Source organism: Camelina sativa, chromosome 4 (genome assembly GCF_000633955.1).
Source record: "Camelina sativa cultivar DH55 chromosome 4, Cs, whole genome shotgun sequence".
NCBI classification, from domain to species: domain Eukaryota; kingdom Viridiplantae; phylum Streptophyta; class Magnoliopsida; order Brassicales; family Brassicaceae; genus Camelina; species Camelina sativa.
The window spans coordinates 18,334,040-18,348,084 of NC_025688.1; the positions used below are offsets into that span (position 1 = coordinate 18,334,040).

Below are 14,045 nucleotides of genomic sequence, written 5' to 3' on the forward strand. Positions count from 1 at the left end.
TTTCAGCCGTTGACTTAAATGTTTAATACTGCAGCTATGGCAATATGGCTCTTTTCTACCATGGACTGAATCAGACAGAACTTGCTCTACAGAACATGGGTCGGGCCTTGCTTCTACTTGGCCTTTCATCTGGCCCTGATCATCCAGATGTTGCAGCTACATTTATAAATGTTGCCATGATGTATCAAGACATGGGCAAAATGGACACTGCTCTACGTTATCTTCAAGAGGCTTTGAAGAAAAATGAGAGACTTCTTGGTGCTGAACACATTCAGACTGCAGTATGCTATCACGCTCTTGCCATTGCATTCAACTGTATGGGCGCATTCAAGCTCTCACACCAGGTACTAAGAATTTTCTATATGCTTCTAGATCCTCTACCTGTCTCACCTTCTGATTTAATTTTTTNCGATGCCTTGGGTTGGACCATCCTGACACTGCTCACAGGTATCAACTATTTTTCAACTGTGTATGTCCTCTCTCGACCTGAGTTTGAAATTACTGTATTTTCAGCCGTTGACTTAGATGTTTAATACTGCAGCTATGGCAATATGGCTCTTTTCTACCATGGACTGAATCAGACAGAACTTGCTCTACAGAACATGGGTCGGGCCTTGCTTCTACTTGGCCTTTCATCTGGCCCTGATCATCCAGATGTTGCAGCTACATTTATAAATGTTGCCATGATGTATCAAGACATGGGCAAAATGGACACTGCTCTACGTTATCTTCAAGAGGCTTTGAAGAAAAACGAGAGACTTCTTGGTGCTGAACACATTCAGACTGCAGTATGCTATCACGCTCTTGCCATTGCATTCAACTGTATGGGCGCATTCAAGCTCTCACACCAGGTACTAAGAATTTTCTATATGCTTCTAGATCCTCTACCTGTCTCACCTTCTGATTTAATTTTTTTTTCTTTGTCAGCATGAGAAGAAAACCTATGACATACTTGTCAAACAATTGGGAGACGATGATTCTAGGACACGAGACTCTCTAAACTGGATGAAGACGTTTAAGATGCGCGAGCTTCAGGTTTGATGCAATGATAATGACTAGGAGAACCTCTTTTATTTATAAACATATATTTTGGTTGTATATCTCAAAGTTTCTGGTTGTTTTTTTTGTGCCAGATGACTGCACAAAAGCAGAAAGGACAGGCAGCCAATGCAGCAAACACACAAAAGGCTATTGATCTCCTAAAGGTATACTCGCGGCTTTAGATATTGGCGTATTTTACTGAAAATCAAAAACTCCTTTCTTAATGATGCGATAGAGTTGGAACATATACATAATTAGGCTCTTCACTGAAATACTAATGAAATCATATTCCTGATTGGTATGCAATAGGCACATCCAGACTTGATACATGCGTTCCAAAACGCAGCAGCTACTGGGAGGTCTAATGCACTGAACTCGGCTGTCCTTGGGGAGACTCAACCTCGGGGCAGAGGATTTGATGAAAGAGCAGCTCGGGCTGCAGCTGAAGTTAGGAAGAAAGCAGCTGCGAAGGGGCTACTGGTTCGCCCACATGGTGGTGTTCCAGTTCAAGCCATGCCACCGCTCTCTCAACTCCAAAACATGATCAATACCGCCACCACAGATTCTTCAGAGAAAGGTGGAGAAAACGGGGAGGCAAAGGTACAAGAGAAGAAAGAAACCTCTGAAAATGGGAAAACAGAGAACCTGGCTCCTGCAGGATTAGGTGCCGGTTTAGCATCTTTGGATAGGAAGAAGCAAAAATCCAAAAAATAAGAAAGAGTAGGATCTTGTAAGGAAACTGCAGGATTCTAAGTAGTGAAGTTTGGTTTTTTGTCGCTGGAAGTCGATAAACCACTTGCTGATTTCATTACATGACAACACTTTTGTACCTTAAGGCTTTGTTTTCTTCCCATTATGTTTCAATGATTTGGTTTGGGTAAAGGCCCCCATCCAGGTATGTCTGGTTTTTTTTTTCTCTTTTTCCCCTCACTTTTCTACGGATGTAAGTTTATTCCCCAAAAACGTCATTGATTTTTCTAGTTACTACTACTAGCCCTGTGTACTAGAATAAGCTCACAATCTTTCAGTTATAAATGTAACTGTCTTTTCAGCATCACTTTGGATGCTTAGTATTTTACATAATAAAAGTATCTTGTTTTGTTTTAGAGGTTGGGTTGCTTTGTTTTAGAGGGTGTGAACTGATTACTTTAAAATCTCACCCACCATTAATCCAAAAGCGATCAACCCTACTCAAACTTAAGTCTTCCTCAACCCGGGTCTATCCCAAACGGCCGACAAGTCGAGCGAGGTTCAAAGAGAGTCGGTCATTCTGGTACTGTCACAACTTCCCTCTAGAAGATTTCTAGGCCCAAACTTAAGGCTTTTCTAAGGCCCAATTGTTCACAGAGGTTAGGAGAGAGAGACGGCTAATGGATAATGTAGAGAGAGACGATGATACCACAACTCCTTCTTCTTCTTCTTCCTTATCAACGCTTTCACTCCCTCCGACAATGGCGACTTTTCTAACAAATGTTGTTTCAATCAAACCTACAGTGTTCTCATTCCAGTCCGAATCCTTCACCCCTTCGCTAACACGGGTCAATGTATTCCCCTCAAAACCCTTTTCTTCTCTCGCCTCTAGAACAAGGTTCATTCCTTACGCTGTAATGGAGACAGAAGAAAAAGCCGTCACTTTGGACCCTAATTCAGAAGCCGCCAGGCGTGTCTACATCGGTAACATACCCAGGACCGTGAACAACGAGCAGCTCACCAAACTTGTTGAAGAACACGGTGCTGTTGAAAAAGTTCAGGTTTTTATTCTTAATTACTTAAAACATCCCCTTCTTCTTTAGTTACTTAGTCCCCATTAAGATTTTTGATTTGAGTTCTATGTTTCGGGGTTGGTTTTTTTTTAATCAGGTGATGTATGATAAGTATTCAGGACGAAGCCGCAGATTTGGGTTTGCTACAATGAAATCAGTTGAAGATGCCAATGCTGTGGTTGAGAAATTGAATGGCAATGTAAGAGCTTTTTTCTTAACTCCCTAATTGCTTCTTATTGTTCGTTTTAAGTTGTAAGAGATGACAGAGCTTATGATGTTTTGTATATTACCCTCAGACCGTTGAAGGGCGTGAGATAAAGGTTAACATTACAGAGAAACCTATAGCATCATCTCCTGATTTATCATTGCTTCAGTCAGAAGATTCCGCATTTGTAGATAGCCCTTACAAAGTGTATGTTGGAAATCTAGCAAAGACTGTTACAAAAGAGATGCTTGAGAATTTGTTTTCTGAGAAAGGGAAAGTAGTAAGTGCCAAGGTCTCAAGAGTACCCGGAACTTCGAAATCCACCGGGTTTGGATTTGTTACGTTTTCTTCTGAAGAAGATGTGGAAGCTGCCATTTTGGCTCTTAACAACTCTGTAAGTGCACCAATTGTTCCATAATTCTTCACTTACAATACAAATATAGAGTGTGCAGATTCAAACTTTTTTCTCACGTTGAGGTTTTAAACTGCAGTTGCTGGAAGGACAGAAGATTCGGGTGAATAAGGCGTAGTAGTGTAAGGCGAGCCTTTGACATCGTGAAAAGTATCGTTTTTGAGGAGTTTGTTATGCAAATCATTAGAGCATAGTATCATCATCTTGTAATCATTCTAAGTTAAAAAAGATGTTGACACTCAATGTTACCCAATGAAATAGTTTATCCTTGTATTCATTCTAAAGTTGAACAGATGTTGATGAAACTCTGATACGCAAAGTAGATTAAAACAAACCAAAGAGAAATGCAATGAACCATTCATGTTCTGATCGATCCTGTCTAGACAAAATGTAAATTGATGTTAGACAAACATGATCAAGTCCATACTTGGAACTTGGAAGTGAGAGTGACGCTTGCTTATAAAAATCACGTTTGGGGTTATAGAGTCACATAATTTGGCTTAAGTTAGTTGATAACTTGATACCAACGGTCAGGGAAGACCAGGGCTTCGAGACACAATTGAATCTCATCGGAGATTTCGTAGGCAAACTGATCAGAATCTCAACTAACGAATTCTCAGAAATCTCAAAGTTCAAATCTTTTTCTCTCTTTCTGGGTCCTTCTTCTTCTACCTTTAACCAATCGACCTTATCTTCATAATTTGCTTTTGTGTTTAATCATTACGCAATAAAGCACCAGTCTTTTTACTAAATAGAATCAGGTAAACCGGAGCCAGCCAGAGATGCTTAGTTTGCAGAGTCTTCCTCCTTCCTTCATCTCCGTCCCAAATCGGAACACCAATTCTTGCTCAACTGCTCCACTTCGTGCGACCACTGACTTTGCTACTACACCAATCTCTCGCCGTCTTATCCTTCTCCGCCATGCTCACAGTTCCTGGGATGATATTTCCCTCAGAGGTACTCTTCTCTTTCTCTTCTTTATCCTCAAAATTGATAAAAATCCAAACCTTTATGTCTGTGAGTCTGTCTCTGTGTGTCAAGGATAGACCATGATCGTCCTCTAAGTAAAACCGGACAAGTTGATGCTGCCAAAGTTGCTCAAATCCTCTCCTCACTTGGTTGGCTTCCCCAACTCATTCTCTCAAGGTCTTTAATTCCAATACCCTAAGTTCCTCAAATTATCAGTTTGCTTTTTTTCGTTTCGTGATTGATAAAATGATTCCTTTCACAGCGACGCCACTCGCACCAGAGAGACACTGAAGTCAATGCAAGCGCAAGTGGATGAGTTTATGGAGGCAAATGTACATTTCGTTCCGAGCTTTTACTCCATTGCTGCTATGGACGGCCAAACAGCAGAGCATCTTCATCAGATTATCTCCAAATATTCAACACCTGACATTACTACTGTCATGTTAGTTTACTGATTAGTTTCTCTCTGTCACTCTTTATTTGCTTCATCTATCTTCGTTGTGCTGTCTTATCAATTCTTCTCCCAATTGTTACACAGGTGTATGGGGCATAATAAAGGTTGGGAAGAAGCAGCCTCTATGCTCTCTGGAGCTTCTGTTAAGTTGAAAACATGCAATGCTGCTTTGCTTCAGGCTTTTGGTGACTCCTGGGATGAAGTTTGTAGATTTCACCCATTTTTCAGATATTCATGAGCTTGCTTTTTCTTTGATTTGGAGCTGATTTTTTCTTTTGGCCATCACAGGCTTTTGCACTCTCCGGGCCTGGCGGATGGAAACTTGAGGGTGTAGTGGCTCCAGATAGTAGCATCTATGTGTAGCAGCATCCAAAGCTTCTAGCTTACCATTTTTCCTATAGGCTTATGGCTTTTGCTACTACAGTATGTCATTTTACAACTTCTTTACTGCTTACACAATATAAAAGTATTAAAGTTCCATCCTTGTGTGCAATTTCTCAATTCGATGTAGCTATGCTTAGTTTTTAGCTGATGAGATCAACAACGCAAGCATGGATTGCATCTCTTTATCAGATGCCTTATGTAAGATCCGAGCATCACAGAAATGTTCAAATGCAATCACATTATTTATATAAATTGGGGAGTTTGCATATTTACCAAGTGACTCTGTTTCATTTTATTGATGTTATCATACACTTGTAGCTCTTTATGTGGTCATCGTTTAGAGTTGGGGTATAGACGAATCCTTAGAGATTCCATGGATTATTGTGCCTTGGAGAGTCAATGTTTCTTAGGGCTTTCCATACAACACTATTGCATTTAAACCCTGACCCGAAACCGATCTGCCAAACATTATCACCTCTTTTCATCTTCTCTTTGTGTTCCAAGTAAGCCAGCTCGTACCATATACTGCTGCTTGATGTATTCCCGAAACGTTCCAATGTCCGCCTAGAGGCCTCCATATTCTCGTCCGTCAACTTGAGATCCTTTTGAATCTCATCAAGCACTTTCTTACTCGATGACAGTAGACATATATGCTCAAACGAAGGCTCAAGACGACCAAGTGTTGTAATGTTCGCTTTGAGTGCATGGCGACCAACTTCGATTACTTCTCTAGATATAAACAGTCCTTGTCTCCCATCTCGGTCTGCTCTCAACTCCATGCTCTTGTAACTTGTGTCCTCCATGCCTTTATGTGTTCTTACTAACTGTTATGTTTTATCAATTACAGTGTCATCATTAGTCAAACCAATAACAGAGCAAGATAATTCCAAACTGTTACTTTTTTTGTTATTATCACCTGCATAAGTTGGTATTTGGATCGCCATCTATCGATACGCCGACTAGAGAGCATAACTGCAGCTGCTCCCATTCGGAAGAAACAATTTGGTGGAATTAATGCGACATCATTGCCTGAGTACCAAGTGAAGCTCACTATCTCAGTGCTCACCACCAAAGCATAAGAGCCTTGATGAGCATTCAAAAGATCTTTGGCTAAATCAATAGCTATGATTCCGGCGCTACACCCCATACCACCAAGATTGTAGCTCTCTGTGTTATGCCTCAGTTTATAATGGTTAATAACCATGGCTGATAGAGAAGGCGTGGTGTTGAGGACTCCGCAGTTTAGAACCAGGATCTTGATGTGCTTCACGTTGATTTTTGTCGCTGCAAGAAGTTCATCGATTGCTCCAAAGATCACCATTGCTGCTTCTTCACGACCATCACGAAGATTGACCTTGTGACTAGGCTTGAACACCACTCTTGGCATGTAGCTCTCCTCTCCTATGCCTGATTGCTGCAGCACTTTTCTTTGAAGCTCGATGGCAGTCTCGTTGAAGTTACCAGACTTTATTGCCATCTCGATGAAGTCGCTTTTTGTGATCTGTACAATTTTCACCCACAAACACAACAATGAGAAGGAGAAAGAGAGTCAAGAAAGATGGAGAGGGAAGAGACATGACCTTGAGATGATCGGGTGGGCGGTAACATGAGAAATCGAGAAGGAAAACAGAGGAAGGAGTAAGAAAATGATAGATGAGGAGGAGCAATAAGATGGATAAAGGAAAAGCCAAGATTGGGAGAAATCTAGAAACGAAGATAAAGAGAAGAAGAAAAGGAGGAATGAAGTAACAAAAGGAACGGGAGAGAGAGAGAAGGTAAATGTAACCAAGCTTGACGTATCTCAAATTCACATATCCAAGGAAATCAGGAATGCCCTTGCGTGACTTTGACTTAACTCCACCGTTCACCATCTTTGTTGCCTCTTTTTCCATTTCACTTAGGCATCAAAACCTTGTGCTCTTTGTTTAAATAATCAAATAAATATGTGTCATTGTAACAGAAAGATGTCTTCTTTGGTGCATGTTACCGTTGAAGTGGCGGGTTTTGCTGCATCATTCAGTTGGTGTGGTGTAACTAAACCAAAGCTCGGTTCATGTAGTTAACAATGAACCAATGAGATGTAAGCTCACATTCTCCAGGCAAATCTTATACAATAAACAAGATAATCAAATACTTCGAGACTTTGCTGGTTCTAAGAATTGGAATCCATTATGTTTAGATCCGTTAGTGTGTTGAAATGTTCTGAAGGATTATCCTCAGAATTTTGATGTTTCCTCTCTCATTAGACTATATTTGAATAGAAGATTCAACCCATTACATATAACCAAAGCACTCATCACAAAAATTGTACATGACATTTGAAACCATATTTTATCTTAACCTTAACTCTCACTAATGAAAACTACTAAAAGTCAATGTAACAGATCTCTGCAATATTATTACTCGGACCAAAATTTCACAAATGCTGTCAAGAAAGATTTGAGAACTGCCAAAAGCGGATTTGTTTCTTGTCTTTCCCCTTTCCACGATTCACTGCAAAAAAAGAAAAAAAAAAACGGAAGGTAAGGCATGTAAAACCCTCTGGAGGGCCAAAGGTCCCAAACACAATAAACCAACAACTCCAAAACACGATTGAGACTTCAGAGTGTGTTTACTCACGGTTTAATTCTGTTCAATGTTGCATTGTTTTCTTTTTGAGAGCTGGAACTTTCTGAAGCATCAACTTTCACTTTTTCCATGGCTGCCTTCTTCTCTACACTTGCCACTTCATTCCCGGTATAGCTACTAATAGTTGCCACTTTTGCTCTGTCGTGCTTATGATTTCCCGACTATTACAAAATTAAAACGTTACAAAGTTATCATCCTTGTGTGGATATCTCATGTACCAAGTAGTTAAACTCAGTTTTTAAGAACAGTACAACTAACAGCTTCTCATATATATTCAAACCTTAATGCTCACAGTTAGAGTATCAAAATTGACTACCAAAACATCTAAAAACATTCAAGAGGCTATGCCATCACTAATGTTCTTCTGTCACGATCATGAAATACTTTATCCTAAACTCAAATAAGGAAATTAGTAGATGCAAACTAAGAAATCCTGCAGCTAACATAACTAAATTAGGACAACCTGCTGAACACACAATTTTTTTGCCTGGACACCAAATCCATGAAGACTGAATAGTTTTAGTATGCAAATAGAATGTGCATACATAAATATACTAGATGAAGCTTACCTCAGTGCCAGATGTTGTCATTTTCTGCTCAGTTGTCAATGATCCATTACTAAATTCCTTAGTCTCATGGATGTTTCCAATCGCAGGATTCACAACCACTGTTCCTTTGGTGTCAGCACATTCAACATCTACTGAAGCAGGATTAACAATTTTCTCTCCAACTTTCTTTTCCACAGGGACTGAAATATGATTTGGACTTTTCTCAACAATGACGTCAGTCTCCTTTTCTTGAAGTAAAGGAGAAGTGGATGAAGAAATCTCCCCAAGATCAACATGATCTGTTGTGCTGCTATCAGCTTCCACCTCTGTCTTAGTTCCTTTCTCACCCTCACAAAGTTTGCCCAACTCACTAAGTTGTGCATCCGGTGAGTCCATCGTTGACGTCACAGATCCTACTGGAAATGTTTCAGTTTCACCAACTGTTTCTGCTGGCCTATCAATTGTGCCTAATGTGTTCACCGTTATCTTCACAGTTTCGGTCATTGCTGCTTCAGCATCATTCACTCTTTCTTCGTTGTTAAGTTCTGTGCCGTCTGATTCAATGGAAGGTAGTTCCTCAATTTCTTCGTCTTTGTTGTCCACATCGAGTCCTTTATCCTGCACTGTCTCCATTTTATCTTGTAGCTCTGCATCACGCTTGATATCACTTTCTTCACTGCTAGATGCTGCAAGCTGAGTCATGGATATGTCAGTGGAGTCCATTGACTGGTCTACGAGCCCTATGTCTTCTTCCAAAAATTTCTTTCCGTTCACTTCCCTGCAATCAGATCCTCTGTCTTCTGGAGCAGCCTGGCTACCATTTTCAGGTGACTTCATCTCCTCCTCAGCCTCGGAAGAAAAATCATAACTTTGATCTAATGGAGAATGGAACCCGTTTGGGGACAAAGATAAAGGGGGCACAGGATCCATCAAAATTGAACTTGAAAGACTCTGATCTTGCAAATGGCCAGAGCCATTTCCCTCAAGAACCAAGTCACCAGAACCAAGAACTCTATTCTCTTGGATAATCTCTCTGACAATCTCCCTGATAGTGTAGAAAGATCCACCCACCTCCTTGTGAGTGAGGCTAAGTGAAGGAAAATTCCCATTGTTTAGTTTCTGATGCCTGAAAGCAAAACCCCAATTACAAAAAGCTGCGATTGAAAAGGCAAAATTCAAAATTTTGGAAGAGAGTTAGGTTCATACTTTTTAATAAAAGACTCCACCAGTGTTTTTCTCTCCTCTTTGGGAATCCGATTACGAGTTCTCTTGCCTCCAGAATCGTGTGGCTTAGCTAAAGCAAATACTTGCCCAACGTAACTAGTCTTCATAGAGTGCATGTTCTCTCTTTATCCTTATATATATATCCTGTTGCAGATGAGCTACAGTGAAATCAGAATCAGACAAGAACCCCCAAATAAAATAAAAACACAGTACAAGTCCACCAAATAAACAAAATCCTTAAGACAGATCCGTTTACTTTCATCATTTCGTAACAGAAACTATCTAAACAGCACAACGAAGACTCTCAATCCAGACAAACACACGAAGCCGAATTAAAGAGAGAGGACAATTGAATCATTGAAAAAGCAAAAAAAAATCCATCGAAGAGAAGAAGACGAAGGGTGCTTATAGTTTGCAGGGTTTACCTACCACCGCGAGAGAGAGAGAGAGAGAGAGAGAGATTAAAATTCACGAGTCATATTTGCAAAAAATGGACTAAAACCCTACGCCCAGTACACACAGACCAGAACACAGTGTGGGTGAGTGTGTTGTTGGGAGGCGCAAGCGGGAGTTTTGGGTAATTATTTTAACTTTTGTGGCAAAATCGTCATCTTGTTTTTCCTTACTTCTTTATTTAATTTTCAATTTGACCCCAAATACTTATTTTAATCAATGTAGACCCTCCTCCCTGATTTCAAATTTTCTTATTTTTCACTTTGCCAACTTTTCTACCCAGAATACTTTGTAATCTAATTCGACCCTCACAAATCTTTTTCACATGGTGATAAACTCTATGCATATATTATACTTGAACATAGTACAACTAACTTCATGTTCTTTTTGCTGCTAAAAACATCACTGTATGTTACACGAAGCATTTTATTGTGTTACTTAGTAAGTTGTAACATTCACATAGTCTAGTCGGATGCTCTTTAACTCTCAAGCCTCAGAACAAGTCTCCAAGAACTGGATTAGTTTTGACCGTTCTTCCTCAAACAGCTCAGGGTCTTCGCACGATAGTCTCTCCCGAGTTGCACCATCCACACTCGTTGGATCATCCACTACCTGTTTCATTAGTACACAACAACATCACAGCATTAGTAACTCATTCATTAAAATATGTTCAAATCTATGTTTTAAGAGACAGAGACATTTTACTTTTGCGTAATTGTTGGTATGGCCGTCTTTGTTAGGTCCTATAAACGGTTCAGCCTCATTGTGCGTCCATTCACCATCTATAATGTATTTATATTCAAACTGTCCTTCCTGCGTTTCAGAGTGATATGGTGGTCAGAAAATGATGACAAAAGTAGACACTGAGCTTTCCAGTTCATTAAGATAACTCACAGGCAGTTCTCTCTTTAGGGTCCAGAATCCTGTTCCTTTGTCCAGTGTTAGAGGTAGCCTCTACATGAAGGGAAAAATGGTGAAAATTAGAACCAAAGATTTACATTGTACATTAATGTAATCCCACATAGTTTTGCAGAACCATAAGACAATAATTTCATGAAATTAAGATCTGATGCAACCCTCATCTCTTCCACTTCTTTTATCAGATAAGCCTTTCTTTTCAATAGCAGTGAGAAATGTGTATCCTATTTTTGAAGCTTATATGCGACACCATAGTTTAAGAGCAAGAAATATATTCACCTGTCCCCATCCAATGTCAAGGCCAGAAATTTCTACCAAGGAGAACCCCTTATCTTTCAGTGTCAGAGTAACAGTCTTCCTCTTGAGTCCTGTGAGCTTTTGTGTCCATATATACCCGGAAACAACAATCAGGAATCAAGGAACTAAGCCACAATTGTTGTAACTAACCCTAATCAATGGAAGTGATAAACTTCAAACATAGCAAGCATTGTAAAAGTAGAACGATGACTCACAATATCAATTGTTGCATTTCTGATAGCATCCAGCTTCGGAAAGCACGACCTTTTGCTCTGAAATAAATTTTCATAGATGTTGTATTAACATGTTGCGTTACTTTATATAGGTATCAAGAAAATCATGTAGAGAAAATAGAAACCACAAGTACATTAGTATCTTACCATGAGTAATTTATGAGCTTCCATAAGTTTATAGCCTTGCACCCAAAACATGTATGTCAACTGAAATTGAAATTAATATAAGAAAAAAGTCAACTTTTGTTTTTGCTTCATTAAGCACATAAAATAAGACAACTGCTGTTTGCAACAGTCTTTCAAGAACTGAATACATTGTTTCAATACTGAAAAGCAATACATTTACGCTCATGTAAGACTCACAGTGAAAGATGTGCTACATAAACAAACAAAAGGGGGAGAAAGAGAATAGCACAGTAACAAGGGGAGAAAGAGAATAACACAGTAACAAAGTTTCTGAAACATACCGCAACAGCAGGAGCCCTACCCATTCCAGCGGTGCAGTGCACATATGTAACTCCTCCATTTCGCTTAACGGCTTTGTACAGTATACTAACCACGGCAGGAAGACGCATTCTCAAATCAAATGCATCAAAGTCTCTGTTACATCAAAGGCTACAATATGTCAAGCCATACGTTGTGAGTGAGTGCATTCATGGTGAATTTTTCTATGCATGTGCTCGTGACCAGTTTCATATATATCATGTATGAAAAGGGATGATGGTGGATCCAAGTCTTTAAGAGTAAAGAGAATTAGTGAGATTGGGATGATGACTAACTTCGACATTACTCTACTTCGCAAATAGACAAAGGTGTACAACCAAAAAAGTTAGTTGATTGCAGTGATTATGCACCCTTTGGAACAAAAATTCACTCACTGTTCATCATACACCAGTTATTGCAAACACAAAAGTGTACTGAGATCTCATTTTGCCAACGAAAAGTGATAAAAGTAAAGAACCCAAAGAGAAAAAGAAAGTATAATACTTAAGTGACAAAAAGATTGCTTGCATAAAAGGATACATAAACTACCCTCCAACAGTGTATTCAGATAATTTTGAAAGAAAAACACCCTACATAAGCAATAAGAAAGGTCTTGAAAAGGAAACTAATGATCTCCCCCTCAATTCATTAGCGTCAGCTAGTACCAACTACCAATATATCAAAAATTCACAGCTAGATCATCAAAAAGTATGTCTCGTTGATTTACCAATGCCTTACCTGATTTCACAGCGAATATGCTCAATATCACTATATTTCTTAGCATATGCTTGGATGCTGCTTATGTCTACCCCAAAATATCTGGAAGCATTGGTCAAGGCATTTTTTCACTGCAAATTCTTGCTCTATAGAAAATCATAACCATGAATAGAAAAAGAGGGCTTTGGAAGGATACTCCAAGTCTGGATCTTGTTGCAAGCAAAATATCGTTTTGACCCCAATTTTACGAAGCTTGTCAACATCTTCAGGGGTCTAGCAATTAAGATGAGTAGAGCAGAGAGTTAGAACACCAATAAAGTAACACATTTCCAAAAAAAGAATCATCATTTGACTATAAAAAAAGACCTGTAAGCACGATCCAACAATTAAATCCGGACGAATGAAGTTGTAGTTCATTCCAAGCTCATGCCTGTAAGTTAGAACTGAAATGAAAACACATGTGAACCAATCAGTGCACAAATCAATAGGAGTAGAAAACAAAATTTGATGAACCAAATCAATATTCCAATATCAGGCAACAACTGGTAAACATCAATAGAGTTTGAATGGTTTAAAACATATACAGGTAAAAAGTTGACTAACCAGCACCCATAGCTTGAGTCATGTCTTGGCTATATTCATCAGATTTCTCTTCTTCCTCATTTGAAACACCACTCATCTCTGAGCTCGATTTTGATTCTGATACCGCCTTCAGTCCAAGCATTTTGACAAGTTTCAACATTTTCTTGATTTAAGAAGGGTTCTACTTAAACAACATTCTCAAAAGTACTGATAAAAATCTTCAAAAACCTGTAGAAAGAGTCGAAATTTAGGATCATTGGCTTTGGTCGGAAATGGTACCATCATCTTCAAAGAAGACGGAGAAAGATCTCTTTGATTGCACCCAAATCCCAGCAGAGGTGAGACAGAACATCTGAAATAAGTAACGATCAAACACACAAATTCAAAATCGAATCAAATCAAATCAAATGAACAACATTTTCAAAAAAAGATTGCTACTTTTGTGAAAAGCAAGAAGATACCTGGGAAGATTCTGAAGGCAATTCATCTTTTGAGAGAGTGTAGAAAAAAAATATCACAAGAAGCAGACGACGAAGCTACTACACTCTTTTTGAGTCTAGTGATAAAAGAAAAGATCTTTGGTAATTATAACAATAATAATTTTCAATTACAATTGAAGGTCCAAAAATGTGTTTGTGAGTGTGACTCCGACGGTCACGACGATCCCATTGGGGACCCCACGGTCCGCACCGGGAATGCAATCACTTTTGTTTCTTACGTAAAGTGGAAATATT

The 14,045-nt window shown here is 39.2% G+C and overlaps 6 protein-coding genes across 11 annotated transcripts in view; 3 read left to right on the forward strand and 3 right to left on the reverse strand.

Annotated features, from left to right (window-relative positions):
* Nucleotides 1–2,119, forward strand: part of LOC104781055 (clustered mitochondria protein) — an 11,589-nt gene extending 9,470 nt beyond the window's left edge. Inside the window, exons 26-29 of one of the 3 annotated variants that reach the window (XM_010505635.2) lie at nucleotides 231–344; nucleotides 928–1,035; nucleotides 1,134–1,205; nucleotides 1,351–2,119. In XM_010505635.2, coding sequence (XP_010503937.1) covers nucleotides 231–344; nucleotides 928–1,035; nucleotides 1,134–1,205; nucleotides 1,351–1,755 — 699 coding nt within the window. In that variant the 3' untranslated portion in view covers nucleotides 1,756–2,119. Of the gene's footprint in view, nucleotides 1–34; nucleotides 345–737; nucleotides 852–927; nucleotides 1,036–1,133; nucleotides 1,206–1,350 lie in introns of all 3 variants that reach the window. The other 2 variants (XM_010505634.2, XM_010505636.2) reach the window with 2 other exon arrangements.
* On the forward strand, nucleotides 2,397–3,698 carry LOC104781056 (30S ribosomal protein 2, chloroplastic-like). Its single transcript, XM_010505637.2, has 4 exons — nucleotides 2,397–2,792; nucleotides 2,902–3,003; nucleotides 3,101–3,403; nucleotides 3,501–3,698. Exons 1-4 carry the CDS (start codon nucleotides 2,412–2,414, stop codon nucleotides 3,537–3,539), a joined length of 825 nt encoding a protein of 274 aa, XP_010503939.2. The 5' UTR covers nucleotides 2,397–2,411; the 3' UTR covers nucleotides 3,540–3,698.
* LOC104781058 lies at nucleotides 3,910–5,498 on the forward strand. The gene is made up of 5 exons (XM_010505640.2): nucleotides 3,910–4,378; nucleotides 4,468–4,567; nucleotides 4,653–4,832; nucleotides 4,929–5,046; nucleotides 5,133–5,498. Exons 1-5 carry the CDS (start codon nucleotides 4,204–4,206, stop codon nucleotides 5,205–5,207), a joined length of 648 nt encoding a protein of 215 aa, XP_010503942.1. The 5' UTR covers nucleotides 3,910–4,203; the 3' UTR covers nucleotides 5,208–5,498.
* Nucleotides 5,566–7,319, reverse strand: LOC104781057 (3-ketoacyl-CoA synthase 15-like). Its single transcript, XM_010505638.1, has 3 exons — nucleotides 6,809–7,319; nucleotides 6,145–6,729; nucleotides 5,566–6,052 (listed from the first exon to the last, which is right to left on the reverse strand). The coding sequence occupies exons 1-3, from the start codon at nucleotides 7,118–7,120 to the stop codon at nucleotides 5,591–5,593; spliced, it is 1,359 nt and encodes a 452-aa protein (XP_010503940.1). The 5' UTR covers nucleotides 7,121–7,319; the 3' UTR covers nucleotides 5,566–5,590.
* Nucleotides 7,439–10,197, reverse strand: LOC104781059. 4 transcript variants are annotated; one of them, XM_010505645.2, is made up of 5 exons: nucleotides 10,058–10,197; nucleotides 9,611–9,772; nucleotides 8,426–9,530; nucleotides 7,848–8,017; nucleotides 7,439–7,721 (listed from the first exon to the last, which is right to left on the reverse strand). In XM_010505645.2, the coding sequence occupies exons 2-5, from the start codon at nucleotides 9,742–9,744 to the stop codon at nucleotides 7,628–7,630; spliced, it is 1,503 nt and encodes a 500-aa protein (XP_010503947.1). In that variant the 5' UTR covers nucleotides 9,745–9,772; nucleotides 10,058–10,197; the 3' UTR covers nucleotides 7,439–7,627. The 4 variants fall into 4 exon arrangements, with proteins under 4 accessions (XP_010503947.1, XP_010503946.1, XP_010503943.1 ...); XM_010505644.2 differs by having other exon boundaries at nucleotides 9,611–9,786; XM_010505641.2 differs by having other exon boundaries at nucleotides 10,054–10,197.
* Nucleotides 10,408–13,889, reverse strand: LOC104781060 (phosphoglucan phosphatase DSP4, chloroplastic-like). Its single transcript, XM_010505646.2, has 13 exons — nucleotides 13,773–13,889; nucleotides 13,540–13,663; nucleotides 13,333–13,438; nucleotides 13,096–13,172; nucleotides 12,926–13,002; nucleotides 12,751–12,831; nucleotides 11,997–12,129; nucleotides 11,677–11,736; nucleotides 11,512–11,568; nucleotides 11,279–11,374; nucleotides 10,976–11,035; nucleotides 10,787–10,894; nucleotides 10,408–10,693 (listed from the first exon to the last, which is right to left on the reverse strand). The coding sequence occupies exons 1-13, from the start codon at nucleotides 13,796–13,798 to the stop codon at nucleotides 10,568–10,570; spliced, it is 1,131 nt and encodes a 376-aa protein (XP_010503948.1). The 5' UTR covers nucleotides 13,799–13,889; the 3' UTR covers nucleotides 10,408–10,567.

What these genes read in the sequence shown, in the direction of transcription:
- LOC104781060 (XM_010505646.2), bottom strand. Translation starts at nt 13,798, where the DNA reads ATGAATTGCCTTCAGAATCTTCCCAG. An exon ending in AATTTCGACTCTTTCTACAG is followed by an intron (nt 13,439 to 13,539) that starts GTTTTTGAAGAT and finishes CTTGGACTGAAG; the next exon opens with GCGGTATCAGAATCAAAATC. An exon ending in CAACAAGATCCAGACTTGGA is followed by an intron (nt 12,832 to 12,925) that starts GTATCCTTCCAA and finishes CAATGCTTCCAG; the next exon opens with ATATTTTGGGGTAGACATAA.
- LOC104781057 (XM_010505638.1), bottom strand. Translation starts at nt 7,120, where the DNA reads ATGGAAAAAGAGGCAACAAAGATGGTGAACGGTGGAGTTAAGTCAAAG. An exon ending in GCCCACCCGATCATCTCAAG is followed by an intron (nt 6,730 to 6,808) that starts GTCATGTCTCTT and finishes AAAATTGTACAG; the next exon opens with ATCACAAAAAGCGACTTCAT. An exon ending in CCAAATACCAACTTATGCAG is followed by an intron (nt 6,053 to 6,144) that starts GTGATAATAACA and finishes AAAACATAACAG; the next exon opens with TTAGTAAGAACACATAAAGG.
- LOC104781059 (XM_010505645.2), bottom strand. Translation starts at nt 9,744, where the DNA reads ATGCACTCTATGAAGACTAGTTACGTTGGGCAAGTATTTGCTTTAGCT. An exon ending in GTGGAGTCTTTTATTAAAAA is followed by an intron (nt 9,531 to 9,610) that starts GTATGAACCTAA and finishes TTTTGCTTTCAG; the next exon opens with GCATCAGAAACTAAACAATG. An exon ending in ACATTGAACAGAATTAAACC is followed by an intron (nt 7,722 to 7,847) that starts GTGAGTAAACAC and finishes CTTTTTTTGCAG; the next exon opens with TGAATCGTGGAAAGGGGAAA.
- LOC104781056 (XM_010505637.2), top strand. Translation starts at nt 2,412, where the DNA reads ATGGATAATGTAGAGAGAGACGATGATACCACAACTCCTTCTTCTTCT. An exon ending in TTGAGAAATTGAATGGCAAT is followed by an intron (nt 3,004 to 3,100) that starts GTAAGAGCTTTT and finishes TATTACCCTCAG; the next exon opens with ACCGTTGAAGGGCGTGAGAT. An exon ending in TTTTGGCTCTTAACAACTCT is followed by an intron (nt 3,404 to 3,500) that starts GTAAGTGCACCA and finishes TTTAAACTGCAG; the next exon opens with TTGCTGGAAGGACAGAAGAT.
- LOC104781058 (XM_010505640.2), top strand. Translation starts at nt 4,204, where the DNA reads ATGCTTAGTTTGCAGAGTCTTCCTCCTTCCTTCATCTCCGTCCCAAAT. An exon ending in CCTGACATTACTACTGTCAT is followed by an intron (nt 4,833 to 4,928) that starts GTTAGTTTACTG and finishes ATTGTTACACAG; the next exon opens with GTGTATGGGGCATAATAAAG. An exon ending in TTGGTGACTCCTGGGATGAA is followed by an intron (nt 5,047 to 5,132) that starts GTTTGTAGATTT and finishes TGGCCATCACAG; the next exon opens with GCTTTTGCACTCTCCGGGCC.